Source organism: Somniosus microcephalus, unplaced genomic scaffold (assembly GCF_052327205.1).
Source record: "Somniosus microcephalus isolate GS21.2 unplaced genomic scaffold, FLI_Smic_1.0 unresolved_chr8, whole genome shotgun sequence".
NCBI classification, from domain to species: Eukaryota; Metazoa; Chordata; class Chondrichthyes; order Squaliformes; family Somniosidae; genus Somniosus; species Somniosus microcephalus.
Window position 1 is genome coordinate 32,417,044 of NW_028225186.1, and position 27,101 is coordinate 32,444,144.

Consider the following 27,101-nt stretch of genomic DNA (forward strand, 5'->3'; position numbering starts at 1 on the left):
ACGGCGAGTGTTCGCCTCCTGCATGTCTAATGCTCACGGTGCACATTAGCCGGGCTGCCGTATAAGTAGTGGCGAATGTGCGCCCCCTGTATGTCTAAGGTGCACAGTGCATGTTAGCGGGACTGCTGTACAAGTAATAGCGTGGTTGCGCCCACTGCTGGTATAATATGCATGGTGCACGTTAGCCGGTCTGCAGTATAAGTGCGAATGCCAGAGCGCCCTCTGGGTGTTTAATGCAGAAAGTGCGATACGGTCAACCGTTGACGTGCGTGTGTTCGATAGTTATTTATTAATTTTTTAATAAAATATTTATGAAGACATTAAATTCCTGATATTGATATAATTCAACTCAGACAGAAAAATTGAGCGAATCTTACAGCGGATAATTTAGTCTATGGCTGGAAGGAATGGTTAAGTGGGTTACTGAGTGGTGGTAAAAATATTAGTACTTTTCTGCCATTCAGCCGAATTGAGATGAACTTTGAGGTTTTTCCCAATTTATAGACTGTATTTTAAGGGGTTCAGTATAAATGCTCAGCGTTTATGACACCAGGGTTCAGTGTGAGGAGCTGGTGAGTTTAACAGGGTCAGCACTGAATGCTGGAAGTTCTCTGAGAGTCTGTCTCTCTGAATGCTGCGGGTGGTGTGGGCGGGACAGGGTTGATTGACAGCAGAAGGCTGTTTCTTGTTCAGTAAATGTAGAATGTTCCTTCCAAGTGTGTTTTGATTGACAGCTGCAAACGACTTCTTCGTCTCAGGTCACATTAAGTGAATCATTCTTTGATCATACCGTGCCTGATTTAAAGGGGTTTCCTGTCAGTCATGGAACATTCTGAATCTGTTTGACACGGGTTTACTGTCACTCTCGATCATTCTCTGTCATCTTAAAATGGGTTAGCTCTCAGACCCGGATCATCCCGTGCCTGTTGAAAATTGGTGTGCTCTGAGTCACGGAACACAAACATATAAAAAATAGTAGCAGGAGTAGGCGATACACTCCATGCAGCCTTCACCGCCATTCAAAAAGATCATGGCTGAACTTATACATTAATGTATAAAGGCTCCAGAGTCCAGGTAAGGCCTCAGTGCGAGAATCGGCGGGAATCGCGGGCTGAGCGGCTGTATAAAGGCTGGCGAGACCCAGATGAGGCCTCAGTGCGAGAATCGGCGGGAATCGCGGGCTGAGCGGCTGTATAAAGGCTGCCGAGACCCAGATGAGGCCTCAGTGCGAGAATCGGCGGGAAACGCGGGCTGAGCGGCTGTATAAAGGCTCCCGAGACCCAGATGAAGCGTTCCAATCTCCAATCTTGGAACTCGGAGGCAAGGAGAGAGGTAAAAAGTAATCCAAGTGTGACGTCACCAGAAAGCCGGTAAGTGATTGGTTGGTAAGTATTTCTCCCTTTTTAAGCTTCAATCTCTTTGGTTTTTAGTTTCTAAGGTGCGGTATTCACCATCTAGAATCGGGGCAGAGGGTATTTAAGAATAATATTAATAAATTTAATTAATTACATAGAATGGGAGATCAGGTGATGTGTTGCTGCTGCAATATGTGGGAGCTGGTGGATACCATTGAACCTCATGGTGATCATATTTCCAGTAAGTCTTGGCTGCTCGAGGAATTCCGGCTCCGTGTTGAAGAGCTGGAGTCCGAGCTTCAAACACTGAGACACATCAGGGAGGGGGAGAGTTACCTGGACTCTGTGTATCACGAGGTATTCACACCAATTAGATTAATTAATTCAGATGTAGTCCGTGGCCAAGGTCAGGATGGTGTGACGAGAAGTGAGGCAGGTACGGGGATCCAGGAGGTAGTGTTGAAGGAGCCGCAGCCCTTGCACTTGTCCAACAGGTTCGATGCTCTTACTCCCTGTGAGGATGGGAATAGGGACTGCGGGGAGAATGAGCAACCTGGCCACAGCACCGTGGAGCGGGGGGGCCATTGAAATGGGGGGAGTTAAAAGAAATGTTGTACTGGTAGGGGATAGTGTCGTTAGGGGGATAGATAGAGCTCTTTTCAGCCGAGAGCGAGTGTCCCGAAGTCTGTGTTGCCTGCCAGGGTTAAGGACATCTCCTCTGGACTGGAGAGAAACTTGGAGTGGGAGGAGGAGAATCCAGTTGTCGTGGTCCATGTTGGTACCAACGACATAGATAGGACAAGGAAGGAGGTTCTGCTGAGGGAGTTTGAGCAGCTCGGGACCAAATTAAAAAGCAGAACCACAAGGGTAATAATCTCTGGATTATTACCTGAGCCACGAGCGAAATTGGCTAGGACAAATAAAATTAGAGAGTTAAATGCGTGGCTCAAAGACTGGTGTGGGAGAAAAGGGTTTTGCTTCCTGGGACACTGGCACCAGTACTGGGGCATAAGGGAGATTTTCCGTTGGGACGGGCTTCACTTGGCCAGTGCTGGGACTAGACTCCTGGCGGATCATATGACTAGGGCTGCAGAGAGGGCTTTAAACTAACCAGTGGGGGGGAGGTTCCTAGAGAGCAACTAATAAATATGACAACAGAGAAGGTCATAGACTTAGGTAGCAGTGGGGAAATTAAAAACCAGAACGTGTCAGGAAGGGGCAATAGGTATGGACTAAAAGATAAAGTATTAAAAAGGGCAAAAGCAGGAACTAAGTGTCACAAAGCATCTTTGAAAGTTCTCTATCTGAATGCACGTAGCATTCGTAACAAAATAGATGAGTTAATGGCACAAATAACTACATATGGGTATGATCTGGTGGCCATTACAGAAACATGGCTGCCGGGTGACAATGCCTGGGAATTAAACAAACCAGGTTTTTTAACGATCAGGAAACACAGGCAGGAAGGAAGGGGAGGTGGGGTGGCTATGTTAATAAAGGAAGGAATCACTGTAATACAGAGAAATGATATTGGGTCAAAAGATCAGGATAATGAAACAGTTTGGGTGGAGGTAAGGATTAATAAGGGGAAAAAAACACGAGTGGGCGTAGTCTATAGGCCTCCGAACAGTGGCAACTCTGTTGGACGGAGTATCAATCAGGAAATAGTTGAGGCTTCTAATAAGGGAACACCTATAATTATGGGGGATTTAACTAACATATTAATTGGACAAATCAAATTGGGCAGGGCTGCCTTGACGATGAGTTCATTGAGTGTATTAGGGATGGGTTTCTTGAGCAGTATGTAACTGAACGGACCAGGGGGCAAGCAACCTTATATCTGGTCCTGTGTAACGAGACAGGATTAATTAAAAATGTCGTATTAAAGGATCCCCTTGGAATGAGTGACCATAACATGGTAGAATTCCATATTCAATTAGAGGGTGAGAAGGTTGGCTCTCAAACAAGCGTGCTAAGCTTGAATAAAGGAGACTATGAACGTATGAGAGCGGAATTGAGTAGAGTGGATTGGGATAATAGATTAAAGGGTAAGACGATACATGATCAGTGGTGTACATTTAAGGAGTTATTTTACAACTTCCAAAAAATATATATTCCACTGAGAAGAAAAGGGTGTAAAAGAAAAGACAGCCATCCATGGGTAAGTAAAGAAATTAAGGATAGTATTCGACTAAAAAGAAGGGCATACAAGGTAGCCAAATCTAGTGGGAGGATAGAGGATTGGGAAAACTTTAAAAGACAGCAAAAAATAACAATAAGATTGATTAAGAAAGGGAAGATAGATTATGAAAGTAAATTAGCAAAAAATATAAAAACAGACTGTAAGAGTTTTTATAGTTATATAAAAAGAAAAAGGGTGGCTAAAGTAAATGTTGGTCCCTTAGAGGATGAGACCGGGAAATTAATGGTTGGAAATATGGAGATGGCAAAAACACTGAATGAATATTTTATATCAGTCTTTACAGTAGAAGACACTAAGAATATCCCAACACTGGACAAACAGGGGGTGAATGGGGGGGAGGAGCTAAACACGATCAAAATCACTAAGGAAGTGGTACTCGGAAAATAATGGGACTCAAGACGGATAAATCACCTGTACCTGATGGCTTACATCCTAGAGTCTTGAGGGAAGTGGCGGTAGGGATTGTGGATGCATTGGTAATAATTTTCCAAAACGCCCTGGACTCGGCAAAGTTCCCGGCAGACTGGAAAACTGCTAATGTAACACTCTTATTTAAAAAGGGCAGTAGACAGAAGATTGGAAACTATAGACCGGTTCGCCTAACATCTGTGGTAGGTAAAATTTTGGAGTCCATTATTAAGGTGACAGTAACAGGACATTTGGATAATCATTATTTAATAGGACAACGTCAGCATGGATTTATGAAGGGGAAGTCATGTTTGACAAATTTGCTGGAGTTCTTTGAGGAAGTAACATATAGGGTGGATAAAGGGCAACCAGTGGATGTATTGTATTTAGACTTCCAAAAGGCATTTGACAAGGTGCCACTCAAAAGATTATTGCTTAAGATAGAAAATCACGGGATTGGGGGTAATATTCTGGCATGGATAGAGGATTGGCTATCTAACAGAAGGCAGAGAGTTGGGATAAATGGTTCATTCTCAGACTGGCAATCAATAACTAGTGATGTTCCGTAGGTGTCAGTGCTGGGTCCCCAACTCTTTACAACCTATATTAACGATTTGGAGGAGGGGACCGAGTGTAACATATCAAAGTTTGCAGATGATATTAAGATGGGAGGGAAAGTAGTGAGTGAGGAGGACATAAAAAACCTGCAAGGGGACATAGACAGGCTAAGTAAATGGGCAGAGATTTGGCAGATGGGATACAATACTGGAAAGTGTGAGGTTATGCACTTTGGCAGGAAAAATCGTAGAGCAAGTTATTATCTTAATGGCATGAAACTGAAAAGTACTGAAGTACAGAGGGATCTGGGGGTCCTGGTGCACGAAACTCAAAAGGTTAGTATGCAGGTGCAGCAAGTGATTAAGAAGGCCAATTGAATGTTGGCTTTCATTGCTAGGGGGATAGAATATAAAAATAGGGAGGTATTGCTTCAGTTTTACAGGGTATTGGTGAGACCGCACCTGGAACACTGCGTAAAGTTTTGTTGTCCATTCTTAAGAAAGGACAGACTTGCTCTCGAGTCAGTACAAGGAAGGTTCACTCGGTTAATCCCGGGGATGAGGGGATGGACATATGAGGAGAGCTTCAGTAGATTGGGACTCTACTCATTGGAGTTCAGAAGAATGAGAGGCGATCATATTGAAACATATAAAATTGTGAAGGGGTTGGATTGGGTGGATGCGGGGAAGATGTTCCCGATGATGGGTGAAACTAGAACTAGGGGGCATAGTCTTAGAATAAGCGGCTGCTCTTTCAAAGCTGAGATGAGGAGGAACTACTTCACTCAGAGGGTGGTAGGTCCATGGAATATGCTGCCCCAAAAAGCTGTAGAAGCTACATCATTGCATAAATTTAAAACAGAAATAGACAGTTTCCTAGAAGTAAAGGGAATTAAGGGTTATGGGGAGCGGGCAGGAATTTGGACATGAGTCTAGGTTCGGATCGGTCATGGCCCTGTGGGTAGCGGAGCGGGCCTAGGGGCCGTGTATCCTGATCCTGCTCCTATTTCGTGTGTCTAATTCTGTTAGATTCAGGAGATGGTTCTGTGATAGTGGATTGGCGGTTAGGATCAGTTCAGCCATGATCTTATTGAATGGCAGAGCAGGCTCGAGGGGCCGATAGGCCTACTCCTGCTCCTATTTCTTATGTTCTTATGTACTATCCGCCCTACCCCCCTATCCCATGCTTCCCTTAGTGTCCTGAAATCTATAGATGTCAGTCTTGAATATACTCATTGACTGAACATCCTCAGCCCTCTGGTTTAGAGAATTCAAACGATTCAAATCCCTCTGGGTGTAGAAATTTCTCCTCATCTCAGCCCTCTATGGTCATCCCTTTATCCTGAGTCTCTGCCTCCTAGTTCTTGACTCTCCAATCAGGGCAAACAGCCCCTCAGCATCTACGCTGTCAAGCCCTTTAAGAATTATACACGTTTCAATGAGATCATCTCTCATTCTTCCAAAATCCAGTAAAAAGAGTCCCATTCTACGCAATTTATCCTCATTTGGCAGCCCTCTCTTCCCAGAAATCAATCTAGTGACCATTCATTCCACCCCCTCAAAGTCAACTATATTCTTTCTTCGGTAAGTTTACCAAAAAGTGCACATAGTACTGCAGATGTGTTCTCAGCAAAGCCCTAAATAACTGCAGCAAGGCATCCTTACTCTCCTACTGCAACCCCCTTGTTCTAACGTCTAAAATCCCACTTACGTTCCTAATTGCTTGCTGTACCTGAATGTTGACGTCCTGTAATTCGTGTAGAAGGACATCCAATTGCCTCAAAATCCGAAAACTCACTAATTTTTCACCATTAAAAAAATCTGCTGTATTTCCATTCTTCCTAGCAAAGTGGATAATTTCACATTTCCCCACATTATACTTCCTCTGACAGCTGCTTGCCCACTGACTTAACCGGACTATATCCCTTTGCATCCTATTTGCGTTCTCCTCACAGCATCCTTGCCCACTTAACTTCGTACCATCAGCAAACTTGAAAATATTACACTCTGCCCCTCATCTAAGTCATTGATAAAGATTGTAAATGGCTGAGGGTCAAGCACTGATCTTTCAGCACTCCACAAGTTACAACCTGCCATTCCGAAAATCACCCATTTATTCCTGCTCTCTGCTTCCTGCCCGTTAACCAATCCAAAATCCACGCTACTATATTATCCGCCAATCCAATGCCCACTAATCTTGTTTAACAAACTGCTTTGTGGCACCTTATTGAACGCCTTCAAAAATCCAAATACACTACATCGAGCTTTTCCCCCTTGTCTACCCTGATAGTTACACCCTCAAATAACTCTGATTGCTTTGTAAAACACGATTTCTCTTTCATAAAACAGTGTTGGCTCTGCCTATTTTTTTCTGAATTTCCAAATGCCCTCCTACCACGTCCTTAATAATGGACTCCAGCATTTTCCCTACTAATTATGTCAGGCTAACTGGCCTAATGTTCTCTTTTTTCTCTCTCCCTCCTTTCTTAAACAGCACGGTAACATTTGCTACCTTCCAGTCCACGGGGACCGTTCTAGAATCTGGGGGATTCTGAAAGATCAAAACCAATGCACGAACTTTCTCGCAGCCACCTGTTATAAAACCAAATGATTTAGGTCAGCAGGTCCCAGGCATTTGTCGGCGTTTTGTCCCGTTAATTTCTCCAGGACTTTTAATTTACTAATATTAATTACTTTAATTTCCTCGATCTAATTAGACTCTTGGTTCCACATAACTTGAGGTATGTTCTTTTTTTGTTCTATTGTGATGACAAATACAAAATATTTGACCCACGTCATGCCATTTCCTTATCCACTTTACAATTTCTCCTGTCTCTGTCTCTAAGGGATCCACCTTTAATTTCACTAATCTCTTCCTGTTTACACACTTAAAGCTCTTACAATCTGTTTTCAAATTTCTTGCTAATTTACTCCATTTCTATTTTCTCCCTCTTTATCAATCACTTGGTCATCTTTTGCTGATTTTCTAAACATTCCCAATGCTGAGGCTTACTACTATTTTTGTAACATTGTAAATCTCTTTTTTTAATCTAATACTATCACTAATTTCTCCAGTTAGCCATGCTTGTACCACTTTTTCAGTGTCGTTTTTATTCCTTAAGGACTTGTATATTCGTTGAGAATTCTGAAGTATTTCTTTAAATGTTTGCCATTGCTTATATACCGTTATATATTTTAATCTAATTTCACAATCTACCTTAGCCAACTCGCCCCATATAACTCCATAATACACTTTGTTTAAATTTCAGCCCCTAGTTTCTGACATAACGGCATCATTCTCAAACTTAATATGAAATTCATTCACATTATGACCAATCTTCCCCAGAGGATCCTTTCCGATAAGGTTACTAATTAACTGTGTCTTATTGCACAAGACAAGATCTAAATTAACTGGATAAGTTCATTCACTTTACTTCCACTTTCCACCCTGCCCTCACCTTCACATGGTCCATCTCCAACTCTTCCCTTCCCTTCCTTGACTTCTCCGTCTCCATTTCTGGCGAACGGCTTTCAACAAACATCCACTACAAGCTACCTGGACTAGACTTCCTCCCACCCCGCTTCCTGTAAGGACTCTATTCCATTCTTCCAGTTTCTCCATCTCCGCCGCGTCTGTTCTGAAGATGCCACCTTCCATACTAGTGCTTCTGACATGTCTTCCTTTTTCCTCAACCGAGGATTCCCCTCTACCATGGTTGACACGGCCCTTGACCGTGTCTGTTCTATTTCCTGCACTTCTGCTCTCACCCCTGCCCCTCCCTCCCAGAACCACGATAGGGTTCCCCTTGTCCTCACCTTTCACCCCACCAGCCTCCACATTCAACGGATCATCCTCCGCCATTTCCGCCACCTCCAACATGATCCCACCACCAAACACATCTTCTGCTCACCTCCCCTTTCAGCATTCCGAAGGAACCGCTCCCTCCGCGACACCCTGGTCCACTCCTCAATCACCCCCAACAGCCCTGCTCCTTCACCTGGCACCTTCCCATGCAAGTGCAGGAGATGCAACATATGCCCTTTTACCTCCTCCCTTCCCACTGTCCAGGGCCCCAAGCACCCCTTCCAGGTGAAACAGCGATTTACTTGTACTTCTTGCAATTTAATATACTGTAGTCGCTGCTCACGATGCGGTCTCCTCTACATTGGGGAGATGAAACGCAGATTGGGCGACCGCTTTGCGGAACACCTCCATTCAGTCCATACAGGTGACCCTGAGCTTCCGGTCGCCTGTCACTTTAATTCACCGCTTCACTCCCACTCTGATCTCTCTGTCCTCGGGCTATTGCATTGTTCCAATGAAGCTCAACGTAAGCTCGAGGAACAGCACCTCATCTTTCGATTGGGCACTTTGCAGCCTGCCGGACTCAACATTGAGTTCAACATTTTCAGATAATGATCCCTGCCCCCATTTATCATGCAGTATGATTTTTGCCATTCCCATTTGCAACATTTTATCTTTCCTGCCTCTTTCAAAAGTACAGGATATTCTTTCTATTTCTTCCGCCCCTCCTAAACCCCCCGCCCCTGTCTCTGCACCTGCTTAATATCTGTTACATCTCCAGCTTTTCCAGTTCTGATGAAGGTTCCCAGACCTGAAACGTTAACTCTGTTTCTCTCTCCACGGATGCTGCCTGGCCTGCTGAGTATTTCCAGCATTTTCTGTTGTTATTTCAGATTTCCAGCATCCGCAGTATTTTGCAATTATATCTAAATTAACCTGTTCCCTAGTTGTTTCCTCGAAATATTGTTGTAGAAAACTGTCTCGAATGAAATGAACTCGTCCGCTGTTCTACTTCAGTCAATTTTGTTTGTCCAGTCTACATGAAGAGTAATGTCTCCTATGATTATTGCCTTACCCTTGTTACATGCTACTCTAATTTCCTGATGTATAACCTGTCCAACATCATGATTACTGTTAGGGGGGATTTAAACTACGCCCACCACAGATTAATATCATTTTTTATTCCTGAGCTCTGCCCATACGGACTCTACATTCTGATTTTCTGGGATTTTCTCACAACTGCCTTTATCTCGCCCTTTATTCACTGGCTACCCGCCTCCTTTTGCATTTTGCCTAATGTTTCTAAAAGTCAAGTAACCTAGAATATTTTGCTGCCAAACATGGTTAACCTAAAACCACGTCTCAGTAGTGGCTACTGGATCAAAGCCAATTATTTCTATTTGTGCCATTAATTAATCTGTTGTGGAATGACTGTTTTGTGCGACTTTAATTTTAACTTTTTATTATTTTACTCTAATGTGGCCTTCGGCAATACTGCCCTATTACAACTTTTAAACTCTCTGTCCCTTCCTGACAGAATCTGCTTGATTTTACCCCATTCGCTGCTCTGTTCTACAGCCTTGACTATTCTCTTTCGATTATGAACTTGCCATTACCGGATCAACCCTCCCCGTATTAGGGATTATTCTCCTTAGAGCAGACAAGATTAAGAGGTGTTCAAATTCATGATGGTTATGATAGAGTAAATGAGGAGAAGCTGTTTCCAGTGGCAGAAGTATTGGTAACCAGAGGACACAGATTTAAGGTAATTGGCAAAATAACCAGAGGCTCCATGCAGAAATATATTTTTAAGCAGCGAGTTGTTATGGTCTGGAAAGAGTCGTGGGAGCAGATTCAATAGTAACTTTCAAAAGGGAATTGGAAAAATTCTTGAAGGGAAAATCTACATGGCTATGGGGAAAGAGCAGGGGAGTAGTTCTTACTGGATAACTCCACCAAAGACCCGTTACAGGCACGATGGGCCAAATGGCCTCCCTCTGCGCTGTCTCACACTGTGATAGTATGATTGATCTTGACATGTTAATTAATCTCATCAATCCCAAATCCCGTGTTTTTGCTGCAACATTTCTCCAGCAACACCTGACCAAAATGGCGAAGCTTTCGCTCTCTCTCTCTCTCTCTGTCTGTCTGTCTGTCTCTGTCTCTGTCTCTGTCTCGTTATCAGTCTCAGTCTAAGTCTCAGTCTCAGTCTCAGTCTTTGTCTCTGACTCAGTCTCAGTCTCAGTGTCAGTCCCAGTGTCAGTCTCAGTCTCACTCCCATTCTCAGTCTCTGACTCTATCTCTGTCTCTGTCCCTGTCTCTCTCCCTCTCTCTCTCTCTCTCCCTCTCTTTCCCTCTCTCTCCCTCTCTATCTCTCTCTCTTTCTCTGTCTCTCACTCTCTTGCTCTCTCTCTATCCGTCTCTCGCTCTCTCTGTCTCTGTCTCTCTCGCTGTCTCTCTCTCTTTCTCTCACTCTCTGCCTCTCACTCTCTGTCTCTCACTCTCTCTCTCTCTCTCTCTCTGTCTCTCACTCTCTGTCTCTCACACTCTGTCTCCCATTCTGTCTCTCACTCTCTGTCTCTCACTCTCTTTCTCTCTCTCTCTCTCTCTCTGTCTCTGTCTCTGGCTCTGTCTCTCACTCTGTCTTTGTCTCTCTCCCTCTCTCTCTCTCTGTCTCTCACTCTCTGTCTCTCACTCTCTGTCTCTCACTCTGTCTCTCACTCTCTGTCTCTCACTCTCTTTCTCTCTCTCTCTCTCTCAGTCTCTGGCTCTGTCTCTCACTCTGTCTTTGTCTCTCTCTCTCTCTCTCTCTCTGTCTCTCACTCTGTTTTTGTCTCTCTCTCTCTCTCTCTCTCTCTCTCTGTCTCTCACTCTCTGTCTCACTCTCTGTCTCTCACTCTGTCTCTCACTCTCTGTCTCTCACTCTCTTTCTCTCTCTCTCTCTCTCTCTCAGTCTCTGGCTCTGTCTCTCACTCTGTCTTTGTCTCTCTCTCTCTCTCTCTCTGTCTCTCACTCTGTTTTTGTGTCCCTCTCTCTCTCTCTCTCTCTCTCTCTGTCTCAAGTCCTGCAGCACACAGCACGGGGAAACTTGTCCATTCATAAGCAGAGAAAATATGTTAAATTTAACTAGAACCACAGTAAGACAACGCTTAGTATACGGCACACAGTTTTGGTCTCCATTTTACAAAAACATATAGAGAACTGGCGAAGGTTCAAAGAAGATTGAGAAGGATGATACCAGAACTGAGAGGGGATAAATATCAGGTAAGTCTGAACAGGCTGGCGTTCTTCTCTATGGAAACAGGAGACTGGGTGACCTTCAAAATTCTTTTAAATTATGACGTGGTTTGATATTTCAAATTAAAGAACAGATCCGCATTGAACAGGGTTCAAACCATCACACCTAAACCACATTGAACTCTGAGACCAACGCCGCAACCAATCAGACACCGCAGCTGAAAATAAATCGCTTTGAAACAAACACAGATACAGAATGATCATAGAATCATTGAATCATACAATGGTTACAGCACAGAAGGAGGCCATTCGGTCCATCAAGCCCGTGCTGGCTCTCTGCACGAGCACTTCAGCTAGTCCCACCCGCACACCTGCCCGTTCCCTGTAGCTCTGAAATTTTTGCTCATTCAGGTGCTTATTCAATTGCCTTTTGAAGGCCGTGATTGAATCTGCCTCCACCAGCCTTTCCAGTTACTAATCACTCGCTGCATAAAAACAATTTTCCACATGTCGCCTTTGGTTCTTCTGCAAATCACATTAAATCTGCCTCCTCCGGCTCTCGACCCTTCTGGCAATGGGAACAGATTCTATCTATCTACTAAACATAACATAAGAATAAAAGAAATAGGAGCAGGACTAGGCCATTTGGAGCTTCGAGCCTTTACCTGCTCTGACTAAACTACTCATGATTTTGAATTGGCCCGGGACTTACATGACCTGTATGAACAGCACATCCCGGTTAAACAGACACAGGATTATTCGGGACTGACAGGACATTCCTTTTAAACAGACACAGAATTTTCCAGGACTGAAAGTACATCCCTTTTAAACAGAAACAGAATGATCCGGGACTGACAGCTCATCCCTTTTGAACAGACACAGAATGATCCCGGACTGACAGCACATCCCTTTTAAACAGACGCAGAATGATTCGGGTCTGACAGCACATCCCTTTTAAACAGACACAGAAAATCCGGGACTGACAGTACATCCCTTTTAAAGAGACACAGAATAATCTGGGACTGACAGCACATCCATTTTAAACAGACCGAGAATGAAACCGGACTGACAGTTGATCCCTTTTAAACACACAGAGAATGAATCACTTTATTACATGGACAAGCAAGTCGTTTGCATCATTCAGTCCAAAGGACCTGTTGGTTAGGAACGTCCTGAATTGGTGAACCACAGGCAGCCTTCAGTTGTCTGTAAAGAAGCAGACTTTCTAGCATGCACCGTGCACATTAAACCACCAGGATGCACATTCGCCTTTGCTTCAACTGCAGACCTGCTTGCATGCACCGTGCCTATTATCCACCAGGTGGGGCACATTCGCCATCATTTTAAAATTATAATTATAATAATAGCGATTTTTGCAAACAAGTCTATTATATTCCCCTAATACCCTGGTCTAGCAAAAGATTATCGATCTCAGATATCCAATCACTAAATGATTTAGCAACAACTACCATTTGTGGGAGGGAGCTCCACACTTCGACCTTTCTTTGTATGAAAAAATGTTTCCTAATTTCTCTCTTGAACGGCCTGGTTCCTATTTTAATGTTAGGTCCCCTTGACCTAGACTCCACCTCCCCACACCTCCTCCGACAAATGCCCCCCCCCCATATCCCCCCATCCCTCGCCCCAGCGGAAAACGTTTCACTCCGTCTACCCTATCAATTACCTTCAATATCCTTAAAATTAGGATCTGCCCACATGGCAGACTGGTAAGAAAGGTAAACGCCCAAAGGATCCAAGCAAAGTGGCAAGTTGGAAGCAAAGGGTAGTGGTCGATGGGAGTTTTGTGACTGGAAGGCTGTTCAGTGGGATTCGGGAGGGCTCAGTACTAGGTCCCGTGCTTTTGTGTTATATTTCACTGATTTAGATTTCAAAGTAGGATTAAGAAGTTTGCAGATGTTATTTAAAAATTGTCCATGTGGTTGTTAGTGAGGAAGAAAGCTCCAGACTGAAGGACGTTATCAATGAATTGGTCAGGTGGGCAGAAAGGTGACAAATGGAATTCAATTCGTAGAAGTGAGAGGTAATGCATTAGGAGAGGGCTAACAGGACAAAGGAATACACAATAAATGGTAGGATATTGAGAAGCGTAAAAGAACAGAGGGACATTGGAGTGCATGTCCACAGGTCCGTGAAGGTAGCAGTGCAGGTGGGTAAGGTGGTTTAAAAGGCAATAGCAAAATAATGGGACTCAAGGCGGATAAATCACCTGGACCTAATGGCTTACATCCTAGTGTCTTGAGGGAAGTGACGGTAGGGATTGTGGATGCATTGGTAATAATTTTCCAAAACTCCCTGGACTCGGCAAAGGTCCCGGCAGACTGGAAAACTGCTAATGTAATACCCTTATTTAAAAAGGGCAGTAGACAGAAGGCTGGAAACTATAGACCGGTTAGCCTAACATCTGTGGTAGGTAAAATTTTGGATTCCATTATTAACGAGACAGTAACAGGACATTTGGATAATCATAATTTAATAGGACAAAGTCAGCATGGTTTTATGAAAGGGAAGTCATGTTTGACAAATTTGCTGGAGTTCTTTGAGGAAGTAACGTATAGGGTGGATAAAGGGGAACCAGTGGACGTAGTGTATTTAGACTTCCAAAAGGCATTTGACAAGGTGCCACACGAAAGATTATTGCTTAAGATAAAAAATCACGGGATTGGGGGTAATATTCTGGCATGGATAGAGGATTGACTATCTAACAGAAGGCAGAGAGTTGGGATAAATGGTTCAATCTCAGACTGGCAATCAGTAACTAGTGGTGTTCCGCAGGGGTCAGTGCTGGGACCCCAAATCTTTGCAATCTATATTAACGATTTGGAGGAGGGGACCGAGTGTAACATATCAAAGTTTGCAGATGATACTAAGATGGGAGGGAAAGTAGTGAGTGAGTAGGACATAAAAAACCTGCAAGGGGAGATCGACAGGCTAAGTAAGTGGGCAGAGATTTGGCAGATGGAATACAATACTGGAAAGTGTGAGGTTATGCACTTTGGCAGGAAAAATCATAGAGCAAGTTATTATCTTAATGGCAAGAAACTTGAAAGTACTGAAGTACATAGGGATCTGGGGGTCCTGGTGCACGAAACTCAAAAGGTTAGTATGCAGGTGCAGCAAGTGATTAAGAAGGCCAATGGAATGTTGGCTTTCATTGCGAGGGGGATAGAACATAAAAATAGGGAGGTATTGCTTCAGTTGTACATGGTATTGGTGAGGCCGCACCTGGAATACTGCGTACAGTGTTGGTGTCCATACTTAAGAAAGGATCTACTTGCTCTCGATTCAGTACAAAGAAGGTTCACTCGGTTAATCCCGGGGATGAGGGGATGGACATATGAGGAGAAGTTGAGTAGATTGGGACTCTACTCATTGGTGTTCAGAAGAATGAAAAGCGATCTTATTGAAACATATAAGATTGTGAAGGGGTCGGATCGGGTGGTTGCGGGGAAGATTTTCCCGATGATGGGTGAAACTAGAACTAGCGGGCATAGTCTAGAATAAGGGGCAGCTCTTTCAAAACTGAGATGAGGAGGAACTACTTCACTCAGAGGGTGGAAGGTCCATGGAATATGCTGCCCCAAAAAGCTGTAGAAGCTACATCATTACATAAATTTAAAACAGAAACCGACAGTTTCCTAGAAGTAAAGGGAATTAAGGATTACGTGGAGCGGGCAGGAATTTGGACATGAGTCTAGGTTCGGATCGGTCATGGCCCTGTGGGTAGCGGAGCGGGCCCAGGGGCCTTGTAGCCTGATCCTGCTCCTATTTCGTGTGTCTAATTCTGTTAGATTCAGGAGATGGTTCTGTGATAGTGGATTGGCGGTTAGGATCAGATCAGCCATGATCTTATTGCATGGCGGGGCGGGCTCGAGGGGTCGATTGGCCTACTCCTGCTCCTATTTCTTTTGTTCTTATGTTCTTATGCTGTAATCTGAAATAAAAACAAAAAGTGCTGGCAATATTCAGCGGGTCATTATTTCAGTTTGCCTGCTGAATGTTTCCAGCATTTTCAGTTTTTATTTCAGATGAGCTGCTGAATATTTCCAGGAGTTTCTGTTTTTATTCTTGGTTAAAAACTCCGAGGGAATATTTTCCTTTATTAGGCGGCAGGTGGTTAAGAAGGCAAATGGTGTGTTGGCCTTCATAGCAAGAGGGTTTGAGTACAGGAACAAGGATGTGTTGCTGCAGTTGCACAGGGTCTTGGTGAGACCACATCTTGAGTATTGTGTGCAGTTTTGGTCGCCTTATCTGGAGAAGGATGTTCTTGCCATGGAAGGAGTTCAGCGAAGATTCACCATGCAGATACCTGGAAACTTATAACATTCTGACATGACTGGACAGACTAGATGGTCGGGGAGTCCAGAACCATGGGTCACAGTCAAAGGATAAGGGGTAAGCCATTTAGGACAGAGATGAGGAGGAATTTCTTCATCCAGTGAGAGGTGAACCTGTGGCATTCTCTACCACAGAAGGCAGTAGAGGCCAATTCATTAAATATATTCAAGAAGGGTTTGGATATATTTCTTAAGGCTAAAGGGATCAATGGGTATGGGGAGAAAGCAGGGACAGGGTACTGAATTTGGATGATCAGCCATGATCGCATTGAATGGTGGAGGAGGCTCGAGGGCCCGAATGGCCTACTCCTGCTCCTATCTTCCATGTTTCTATGTTTCTATTACCAAGGCATAGAATTCAAGAACAGGGCTGTTATGCTTGAACAGTATAAAACACTAGTTAGGCCACAGCTAGAGTATTGCAGACAGCTTTGGTCACCACCCTACAGGAAAGATGTGATTGCACTAGAGAGTGTACAGAGGAGATTTACTAGGATGTTGCCAGGACTGGAAAATTTTAGCTATAAGTAATCATTGGATAGGGTGGGGTTGTTTTCTTTGGAGCAGAGGAGGCTGAGTGGATACATAATTGAGGCATACAAAATTATGAGGGGCCTAGATACAGTGGATAGGAAGGACCTATTTCCCTTAGCAGAGATGTCAATGATCAGGGGGCGTAGATATAAAGTAAATGGTAAAATGATTAAAGAGGAGTTGACAAGAACCATTTACACAGAGAGTGGAGGGGATCTGGATGTCATTACCCAACACATTAATAGAAAGCACTATGGATATGTACTTGAAGTGCTGTACACTACAGGGCTACGGGCCCAGAGCTGGAAAGTGGGATTAGACAAAATAGCACTTTTTCGTCCAGCAAAGACACGATGGGTCGAATGGCCTCCTTCTCTGGCGTAAATTTCTGTATTTCTATGATCTCACCCCTTAATCTTCAATATTCCAGGAAATACAAGCCTAGTTTATGTAATTTCTGCTCATAGCCTAAACCTTGGAGCCCTGGCATCACACTCGTGAATCTGCACCGCACTCCCTCCAAGGTTAATATAAGCTTTCTAAGGTGCAGTGCGCAGAACTGTACACAGTGGCCTAACCAGGCCTCTGTACAGCTGTCACAAAACTTCCTTCCATTTGTGCAGGGCAATTGTCTAATAGTTTGCACCGGTCATTCCAGTTTTAAAACATTGTGCATGCCCAGCTGCGATGGCCGAGTGGTTAAGGCTTTCAACTTGAAGTTTAATGTGATTTCTCCGTGCAGGCTCGAGCTCTGCTCACTGTGAATCTGTCGCAAAATTTTAATTGTATTTCTTCGGCTCCCTGTGGAGATCACTGGCCGCGAAACTAGCCCGAATTCCCTCCACTGCACTTTATTATACTGAGTAATCCAAAGCTGCTGTCCAATTGGAAACACTAATAATTTAGCGGCATCAATTAGATATTGTGGATATTTTTGAAACTATTTGCAAAGATCAGTGAGAAATTTACGCATAAGACAACACGTAAAAATTCCATTTAATGAAGAGCCCTGCAATGTTTGGAAGGAAAAGAGTGGAAACGCGGTTTGGTTTTCTAAAGTTGAACACAAATTAGAAAGTGTGTAAAATGAGCACCATAGGGCTCGAACCTGCAATCTTCTGATGGCACGCAAAACTTACACCAAAGGCAGATACCTTATCCATTAGACCACACGGCCACGAAAATGCTTTGTAAACTAATCGTAATAAAGGGTGATTTAACTCCGTCACTGTGTTCATTTCAATAATAACAACAGAGAATGCTGGAAGCATTTAGTAGGTCAGGCAGCATCGAGTGAGAGAGACACAAAGTTAACGTTTCAGATCGAAGCCTTCCTCAGAACAGGAAAAGATTAGAGGAGGGATGTTTCTAATCAGGGGTGGGAGGAGGCGAGGTAAGAACAAAGGGAAAGCCTGTGACAGAATGGAAGGCAGGAGAGATTGACAGGCAAAACGGATGATGGTGCAAGGCAAAACGAGAGGTAATGGGACAAGTTAACGAACGAAAGGTGGCTCAAGATGAGGTGTGAATGATGATGGCAGAAACATTAACAACTGCCATGTGAGGAAATGTGAGAACAAATAAAAAAAAAAAGAAATAGAGGGGCCAATTAATAGTCTAAAATTGTTGAACTCGGTGTTAAGTCCAGAAGGCTGTATAATGCCTCATAGAAAGATGAGGTGCTGTTCCTCGAGCTTACGTAGAGCTTCATTGTAACAATGTAACTGGCCAAGCAAGGAGAGATCAGAGAAGGAGTGGAGTGGAGAATTATAGCGACAGGTGCCCAGAAGCTCGGGGTCACACTTGTGGAATGAATGGAGATGTTCCGCAAAGCAATCACCCAATCTGCGTTTAGTCTCACAATGTAAAAGCAGCGAATACAGTTTACTAAATTGTAAGAAGTACAAGTAAATCGCTGATTCACCTGGAAGGGTCCCTGGGTGATGGGAAGGAAGGAGGTGAAAGGGCAGGTGATGCATCGCCAGCACTTGCACGGGAAGATGTCAGGCGAGTGGGGAAGGGGTGTTGGGGTGATAGAGGAGTGGACCAGGGTGTCGTGGAGAGAGCCGTCCCTTCAAAATACTGAAAGTGGGGAGGGCAGATGTGTTTGGTGGTGGGATCATGTTGTAGGTGGCTGGATTGGTGCAGGCTGATCCGTTGAATGTGGAGACGGGTGGGGTGAAAGGTGAGGACAAGTGTGGCACCCTATCATGTTCCTGCGAGTGAGGGGAAGGGGTGAGAGCAGCAGTGCGGGAAATGGAACGGACACAGACGAGGGTCATGTCAACCACGGTAGAGGGGGATCCTCAGTTGAGAAAAATGGAAGGCTTGCCGGAAGCACTGATATGGAAGGTGGCATCGTCAGAACAGGTGCAATGGAGATTTGTTAAACTGGGAGAATGGAATATAATCCTTGCAGCAAGCGGGGTGGGAGGAAGTGTAGTCCAGGTAGCTGTGGGAGTCAGTGGGCTTATAGTGGATGTTGGTAGAAAGCCTAGCCCCAGAAATGGGGGCAGAGAAGTCGAGGAAGGGAAGGGAAGAGTTGGAGATGGACCATGTGAAGGTGAGGGAAGGGTGGAGATTGGAGACAAAGTGAAGGAAAATATCTAGTTTAGGGTGAGAGCAGGAAACGGCACCAATACAGTCATCGATGTACCGGAAAAGAGGTGAGGAAGGTGATCTGAGTAGGACTGGAACAAAGAATGTTCCACATATCCCACGAAAAGGCAGGCATAGCTACGGCCCATGCAACACCTTTAATTTGGAGGAAGTGAGTGGAATCAAAGAAGAAGTTGTACAATGTGAGGGCAAGTTCAGCCAGGCGGTCGAGGGCGGTGGTGGATGAGGACTGGTGAGGCCTCTGTTCAAGGAAGAAGTGGAGCGGCTTAAGGCCGTCCTGGTGGTGGATGGAGGCGTGGAGGGATTGGACGTCCATAGTGGAAAGGAGACGTTTGGGAACCGGAAACTGTTAAAGTGACCAGTCGAGAAAAAATAGTCTAGCTATGAGGAAATCAGTTCTGTGGGGAAAGAAGAGGCCCCAACAATTGGTCGGCTAGGGCAGTCCTGTTTGTGGATCTTGGGAAGGAGGTAGAAGTGGGCAGTGCGGTGTTGAGGAAGTGAGAGGTTGGCGGCCATGGGGCAAGATCTCCGGAGGAGGTGAGGTCAGTGACAGTCTTGGAAACGATTGCTTGATGTTCAGTAGTGGGGACATGGTCCAGGCTTAAGGTAGGAGGAGGTGTCAGTGAGTTGCTGTTCAGCATCCACATGGTAGAGAACGGTTCACCAAACAACAACAGCACCACCTTTGTCAGTAGGTTTAATGAAAATGTTAGGGTTGCATCGGAGAGAACGGACTGCGGCACGTTCAGAGGGAGGTAGGTTGGAGTGGGTGAGGGGAGCAGGGAACTGGAGATGGCCGATGTCATTTCAGTCCCATTCTCCAAACCAACAGAGAGAGTAGACAATGGTAATGCAGCAGATGTAATGTTTCTTGATTTTCATAAGGCCTTCGTTAATGTACCCGATACTAGACTTATGAACAAGGTCAGAGAATGCTGAGTCAGGGGACAAGTAGTTGAATGGATTGCTAGCTGGCTTCAGGACAGAAGGCAGAGAGTTGGAGTAAAGGGTAGCTTATTCACAGTGGCAGAAGCTTGGCGGTGATGTTCCACAAGTATCAGAGCTGGAGCCACTGCTGTTCGCAATTTATATTAACGATTTAGATTAGTAATCTGAAACACAATTTATAAATTTGCGGATGACACCAAGTTGGGGGGCTAGTCAATGCTGAGGAGGACTGCAACAAGTTACAGGAGGACATTAATAAACTTGCAGAATTGGCATAGAATTGGTAAATGAAGTTCAACACAGATAAATGTGACGTATTTCATTATGGTAGGAAGAATAGGAAGGTCACTTATCACTTGGAGGGCACGAGTCCAGGTGGGGTAGACGAACAAAGGGGTCTCGAAGTACAAATACACAATAACTGAAAGTTGTTACACAGAATAAAAAGGCCATAAAAAAAGCAAACCAAGCACTCGGGTTTATTTCTAGAGGCATAGAATTGAAAAGTATGGAAATTATGCTAAACCAGTAACAAACCTTGGTTAAAGTAAACCAAGCACTAGGGTTTATTTCTAGAGTGATAGAATTGAAAAGTAGGGAAATTATGCTAACCCAGTAACAAACCTTGGTTAGACCAAGGGTACAGAGAAGATTTACAAGGATGGTACCAGAAATGCGAAGGTATACATATCAGGAAACGATTAACAGGCTGGGTCTCTTTTCTCTTGAAAAAAGAAGGCTGAGAAGTGACCTAATAGAGATATTTAAAAATATGAAACGTTTTCACAGGGTGAATACAGAGAGAATGTTTCCACTTGTATGGAAGAGCAGAACTAGAGGCCATCAATATAAGATAGTCAGCAACAAATTCAATTGGGAATTCAGCAGAAACATCTTTACCCAAAGGGTGCTGAGCATGTGGACCGCGCTACCACAGGGAGGGGTTGAATAGTATAGATGCATTTAACGGGAGGCTAGATAAGCACATGAGGGAGAAGAGAATAGAAGGTTATGCTGATAGATTCAGATGAGGAAAGACGGGAGGAGGCTCGGGTGAAGCATAAACGTCGGCATGGACTGGTTGGACTGAACGTTCTGTTTCTGGCGGTATGTTAATAATGAGTGATTAAATCCCGGGGATTGTATTTATTTCAGTTCTATTCTTTGCACTCCAAACTTATCAGCGGCTGTGAACCGTTGACTGATTGAAATACGAGAAGTCCCGATGGGTCTGGAATTGTTCATTTAATGTTGGAAATGCTCCGCAGGTCATAACTCAGGATTTCCGGCTTTGCTTCAAATTATTGCAGGTCCAACCAAACTTTTCAACAAATAACAAAATCAAGAAAAACCCCTGTCGACCAAGAATCAAACAGCTCGCATGGGGATTGAAGCAGCGAGTATGGCGGCATTGGCACTACACTCTAACCAACTGAGCTAACCAGCCTTCAATCGTTTGGTTATCAGTTCATTTATGGTTGATTTTCCTCTTTGTCGGCTCATTCACTTTTTTCTCAGCAGGCTCTAAAAGAAAGACTTGCACTTATAGAATCTTTCATAGAATCATAGAATGGTTACCGCACAGAAGGAGGCCATACGGCCCGACGAGCCCGTGCCATGTCTCTACAAGATAACTTCTGCTTGTCCCACTCCCCCACCCTTTCCCTGCAGCCCTCCAATGTTTTCCCTGTTGAAAGCCACTCTTGAATCTGCCTTCACCACCCTTTCAGGCAGTGCACTCCAGATACTAACCACAACATTTGTATTTCTTAATAGAAGCGAGGATGCTGCAGTAAAATGAAAAGCCAATTGCAGCAGATGCTGGATCTGGAATTGTTTATTAAATGCTGGAAACATCTGTGGACAGAGAAACACAGGGTTAATCTTTCAGGTCCATGAGCTCTGGGCAGAACTAAGTCGGTAGCTTTGCGTCAAAATATTGCAGGTCCCGTGTGCGTTTACTTCCAAACTTTTTAAGCTGCTCAAAAAGAACAAGAAGAAAATAACTCAAAACAAAAAGGTCAATGGCCCGTACGGGGATCGAATTGTGACCTTCACGCTCAAACAACTGAGCTAACCGGCCATCAGGTTTGGCTTATGTGTCCTAAGATTTTATTTTCGAGAAACACTCTCTGGCATTTTTCTGCATTAATCTTTCTGCATACAACCTGCAGTTGTCGATCATACACTATCCGATCGGTAAATGCAGTAGATATGGCACTTTGTGCCACACATGAACACAGCCAACACAAGTGCCAGTAAATCAGCTCCAACAAGCGAAAGTCTATGCACCACCCCTTGACATTCAACAGCATGACCATCACCGAATCCCCAACCACCATCATCAACAATAACAACTTGCATTTATATAGCGCCTTTTATGTAGTAAAACGTCCCAAGGCTCTGCACAGGAGTATTTTCGGGAAAAAAATTGACACCAATCCACATAAGGAGAAATTAGGGAAGGTGACCAAAAGCTTGGTCAGAGAGATAGGTTTTTAGAAGTGTCTTAAAGGAGGAAAGAGAGGCAGACAGGTTTCGGCAGGGAATTCCAAAGCTTAGGGCAACAGAAGGCACGGCCACCAAAGGGTGAGCGATTATAATCAGGGATGCTCAAGAGGGCAGAATTAGAGGAGCGCAGATATCTCAGGCGGTTTTGGGGCTGAACGAGATTACAAAGATAGGGAGGGGCGAGGACATGGAGTGATATGAAAATAAGCATGAGAATTTTGAAATCGAGACACTGCTTAACCGGGAGTCAATGTAGGTCAGGGAGCACAGGTGTGATGTGTGAACGGTACTTGGTGCGAGTTAGGGAAAGGGAGAGCAGAGTTTTGGATCACCTCAAGTTTATGTAGGGTGGAATGTCGGAGGCCAGCCGGGAGTGCGTTGGAATAGTCAAGTCTAGAAGTAACAAAGGCATGGATGAGGCTTTCAGCAGCAGATGAGCTGAGGCAAGGGCGGAGACGGGTGATGTTACATAGATGGAAGTAGGTGGTCTTTGTAATGCTGTGGATATATGATGGAAAGCTCATTTCAGGGTGAAATATGACATCAAGGTTGTGAACAGTATGGTTCAGCCTCAGACAAATGATCGTGAGATGGATGTGGTTAGTGGCTACGTAATGCAGTTTGTGGAGGGGTCTGAAAACAATGGCGGAATACAATCGAAAACATCAACATCCTGGGGGTAACCAGTCAGATGAAGAGTGTGGTTACAAGAGCAGGTCACAGGCTGGGTATACTGTGCCGAGTTTCTCATCTTCTGACTCCCCAAATCATTTCCACCTTCTACAAGGGACAAGATAGGAGTGTGGTGGAATAATCTCCACTTGCCTGGAAGCGTGCAGCTCCAACAACACTCAACAAGCTCGACACCATCCAGGACAAAGCAGCCCGCTTGATTGGCACCCCATCCACCGTCATAAACATTCACTCACTCCACCACCAACACACCGTGTCTGGAGTCTGTACCTTCTACAAGATGCATTGCAGCAACTCACCAAGGCTCCTTCAACAGCACCTCCCAAACCCGCGACCTCTACCACAGCCTTATCTGCTGATGATACAAAGATAGGTGGGAAAGCAAGTTGTGAGGAGGGCACAAAAAGTCTTCAAAGGGATATAGATAGATTAAGTGAGTGGGTATAAATTTGCAGATGGAGTATAATGTGGGAAAATGTGATGTTATCCACTTTGGTAGAAAGAACAGCAAAGCAAAATATTATTAAAATGGAGGGAGACTACAGAATGCTTCGGTTAAGAGGGATCTGAGTGTCCTCGTACATGAAACACAATAAGTTAGCATGCAGTAATTTAGAAGGCAAATGGAATGTTGGCTTTTATTGCAAAGGCATGGAGTATAAAAGTCGGGAAGTCTTGCTCCAAATGTACAGTTGCGAACACACCTAGAGTATTGCATACATTTTTGTTCTCCTTATTTAAGGAGGGATATACTTGCATTGGAGACAGTTCAAAGAAGGTTCTCTAGGTTGATTCTTGGGATGAAGGGATTGTCTTATGAGGAAAGGTTGAGCAGGTTGGGCCTATACTTATTGGAGGTTTGAAGAATGAAAGGTGATCATATGGAAACATATAGGATTCTGAGGGGGCTTGACAGGGTAGATGCTGAGAGGGTGTTTTCCCTCATGGGTGTATCTAGAATCAGGTGGCATAGTTTTAGAACAAGGGTTTGTCCATTTAAGACAGAGATGAGGAGGAATTTCTTCTCTCAGAGGATCGAGAATCTTTGGCATTATCTAACCCAGAGAGCTGTGCAGCCTGAATCATTGATTATATTAAAGGCTGAGATAGACAGATTGTTGAACTACAGGAGAGTCAAGGATATGGGGCAACAGGCAGAAAATTCGAGTTGAGGCCTGATCAGATCAGCCATGATCCTACTGAATGGCGGTGCAGGCTTGAGGGGATGAATCGACAGCTCCTGCTCCTATTTCATATGTAGTTATGTTTTTATAAGGGCAGCCGGTGCTTGGGAACACCATCACCTCCAAATTGCCCTTCAAGTTACACACAATCCCGACGCGAAAATATATCACCATAACTTCATCATCGCTAGGTCAAAATCATGGAAATCCCTCCCTAACAGTACTATTGGAGTACCTTCACCACATTGACTGCAGCAGGCCAAGAGGGCTTCTCACTAACAGCTTCTCAAAGGGAATCAGGGATGGGCAATTAATGCTGGCCTTGCCAGCGATGCACAAATCCTAGGAACGAATTAAATTAAATTAAAATAGTCACGACTGGATGTGGCAGGATTTCAGAGATTAGCTCTGTATACACATGCTGTTTCCATAGTTTAGCATGTGTTTAGTCCTGTGTTGTAGCTTCATGAGGTTGGCACCTCATTTTTGGGTATGCCTGGTGCTGCTCATGACATGCACTTCTACACACCTCATTGAACCAGGGTTGGTCCTGTGTCTTGATGCTAATAGTAAAGGGAGGGATATGCTGGTCCATAAGGTTATAGATTGTGGTGGAACAAAATTCCAAAACTGAGGCCCGCTGTGCCGGCTGTGGTGGACATAAATGATCCCATGGCACTATTGGAAGTACAGCAGGGTGGTGAGGTTCACCCCGGTGTCCTGCAGCAAATGTTTATCCGTAAATCAACATCACTAAAGCAGATTATTCTCGATTATATCATTGCTAGTTGTGGGAGCTTGATGTGCACAAATTGGCTGCTGCTGTTTTTCCTATATTACAACAGTGACTACAACTTCACTGGTTGTAAAGCGTTTTGAGACGTCCTGCTGAAAAGCTCTGTCGAAATCCGAGTCTTTCTTTTACAGCCTTCGAAGTCAACTGACAAAGACCAGAAGTCAACATAAATTGAATGTAACAACAAAAGAAGTGGAACAAAGCCAGTTACCGCAGTTGGTTAGAGCGTGGTGCTAATACCGCCAAGGTTGTGGAATCGATGCCTGTACCGGACATTTATTTTTTGCTGGCCTGGGTAGTTTTTTAATGTTGTTATTTGCAGAAAAGTTTAGAACTGCAATACTTTGAAGCAAAGCTGCAAAACCTTAGTTCTGCCGAGAGCTCAAGGACCTGCAAGGTTGAACCTGTGTTTCTCTGTCTACAGATATCACCTGACCTGCACACTACTTCTAGTGGCGCGTGGATCCGAAGCTGCTCCTGATGTTATCAGAAGATTGTAGGGTCGACTCCTGCTGCGGTCGTTTTACAAACTTTTTAATTCATGTTCAACTCTAGAAAACCAAATTGCGTTTCCACTCATTAGCTGAAGGTAATTTCCTTCCAAACACTGCAGGGCTCTTTATTAATTAGTATTTTGACGCTGTTCTGTGTGTGTATTGCTCACTAGTTCCCAACAAATCCACAATATCTAATTCATGCCGATAAATTATTAGTGTTTCAATTAGAACAACAGCTTTGCGCTAATCAGTGTAATAAATTGCAGAGGAGGGAATTCTGATCAGTTTCGGGGCCAGTGTTCTCCACAGGGAGCCGATTAAATAAAATAAAGAATTTGTGGCAAAGTTGCTGCAAGCAGGTTTCGAACCAAGATTTTGAGCCAGTGAAAATGAAGGATCAGCAATATACTTCTAAGGCAGGATGGTCTGCGACTTGCAGGGGAACTTGGAGGTGGGGGCGCTCCCATGCGCCTGCTGCCCTTCTCCTTCTAGAGAAAAAGTTTGCGTATTTGGCAGGTGCTGCCGAAGATGCATTGGTGAGTTGCTGCAGTGAATCTTGTCGATGGTACGTACTGCAGCCAAGGTACACCGCTGGTGGAGGGAGTGATTGTTTAAGGTGGTTGATGGGGTACCAATCAAGCGGGCTGCTTTGTGCTGGATGGTGACTAGCTTCTTGCGTATTGTTGGTGCAACGCTCATCCAGGCAAGTGGAGAGTATTCCATCACACTCCTTATTTGTGCCTTGTAGATGGCAGAAAGTCTTTGGAGAATCAGGAGATCAGACACCCGCCGCAGAATATCTAGCCTCTCACCTTCTCTTGTTGTCACAGTATTTATGGGGTTGGTCCCGTTATGTTTCTGGTCACTGGTAACCCCCCAGGATGTTGATGGTCGGGGATTCGGCGATGGTAATGTTGTTGAATGTTAAGGGGAGGTGGTTAGACTCTCGTTTGTTCGAAATAGTCATTGCCGGGCACTTCTGTGGAACGAATGTTACCTGCCACTTATCAGCACAAGCCTGAATGATGTCCAGGTTTTTTGTATACGGGCATGGATTGCTTCATTATCTGAGGAGTTCTTAATGGCACTGAACACTGCAATCATCAGCGAATATCCCCACGTTTGACCTTATGCTGGAGGGAAGGTCATTGATGAAGCAGCTGAAGATGGTTCGACCTAGGACACTGCCCTGAGTAAATCCTGCAGCGATGTCCTGGGGCTGTGATGACTGACCTTCAGTCACCACAACCATCTTCCTTTGTGCTAGGTAAGACTCCAACCAATGGAGAGTTTCCACCCCACCCCCCGATTCCCATTGACTTCAGATTTACTAGGGCTCCTTGATACCACACTCAGTCAAATGCTGCCTTGATGCCAAGGGCAGTCACTCGCACTTCTC

The 27,101-nt window shown here is 44.4% G+C and overlaps 1 protein-coding gene across 1 annotated transcript in view; it reads left to right on the forward strand.

Moving 5' to 3' along the window:
* LOC147085838 (uncharacterized) overlaps positions 1 to 25,640 on the forward strand; it is a gene marked incomplete at its 5' end in the record, with an annotated part of 37,350 nt that extends 11,710 nt beyond the window's left edge. Inside the window, one exon of the mRNA XM_085979160.1 lies at positions 25,630 to 25,640. Within this exon, the coding sequence (XP_085835286.1) occupies positions 25,630 to 25,640 (11 nt within the window). The remainder of the gene's footprint in view (positions 1 to 25,629) is intronic.
* Positions 25,641 to 27,101: the final 1,461 nt, after the last annotated feature.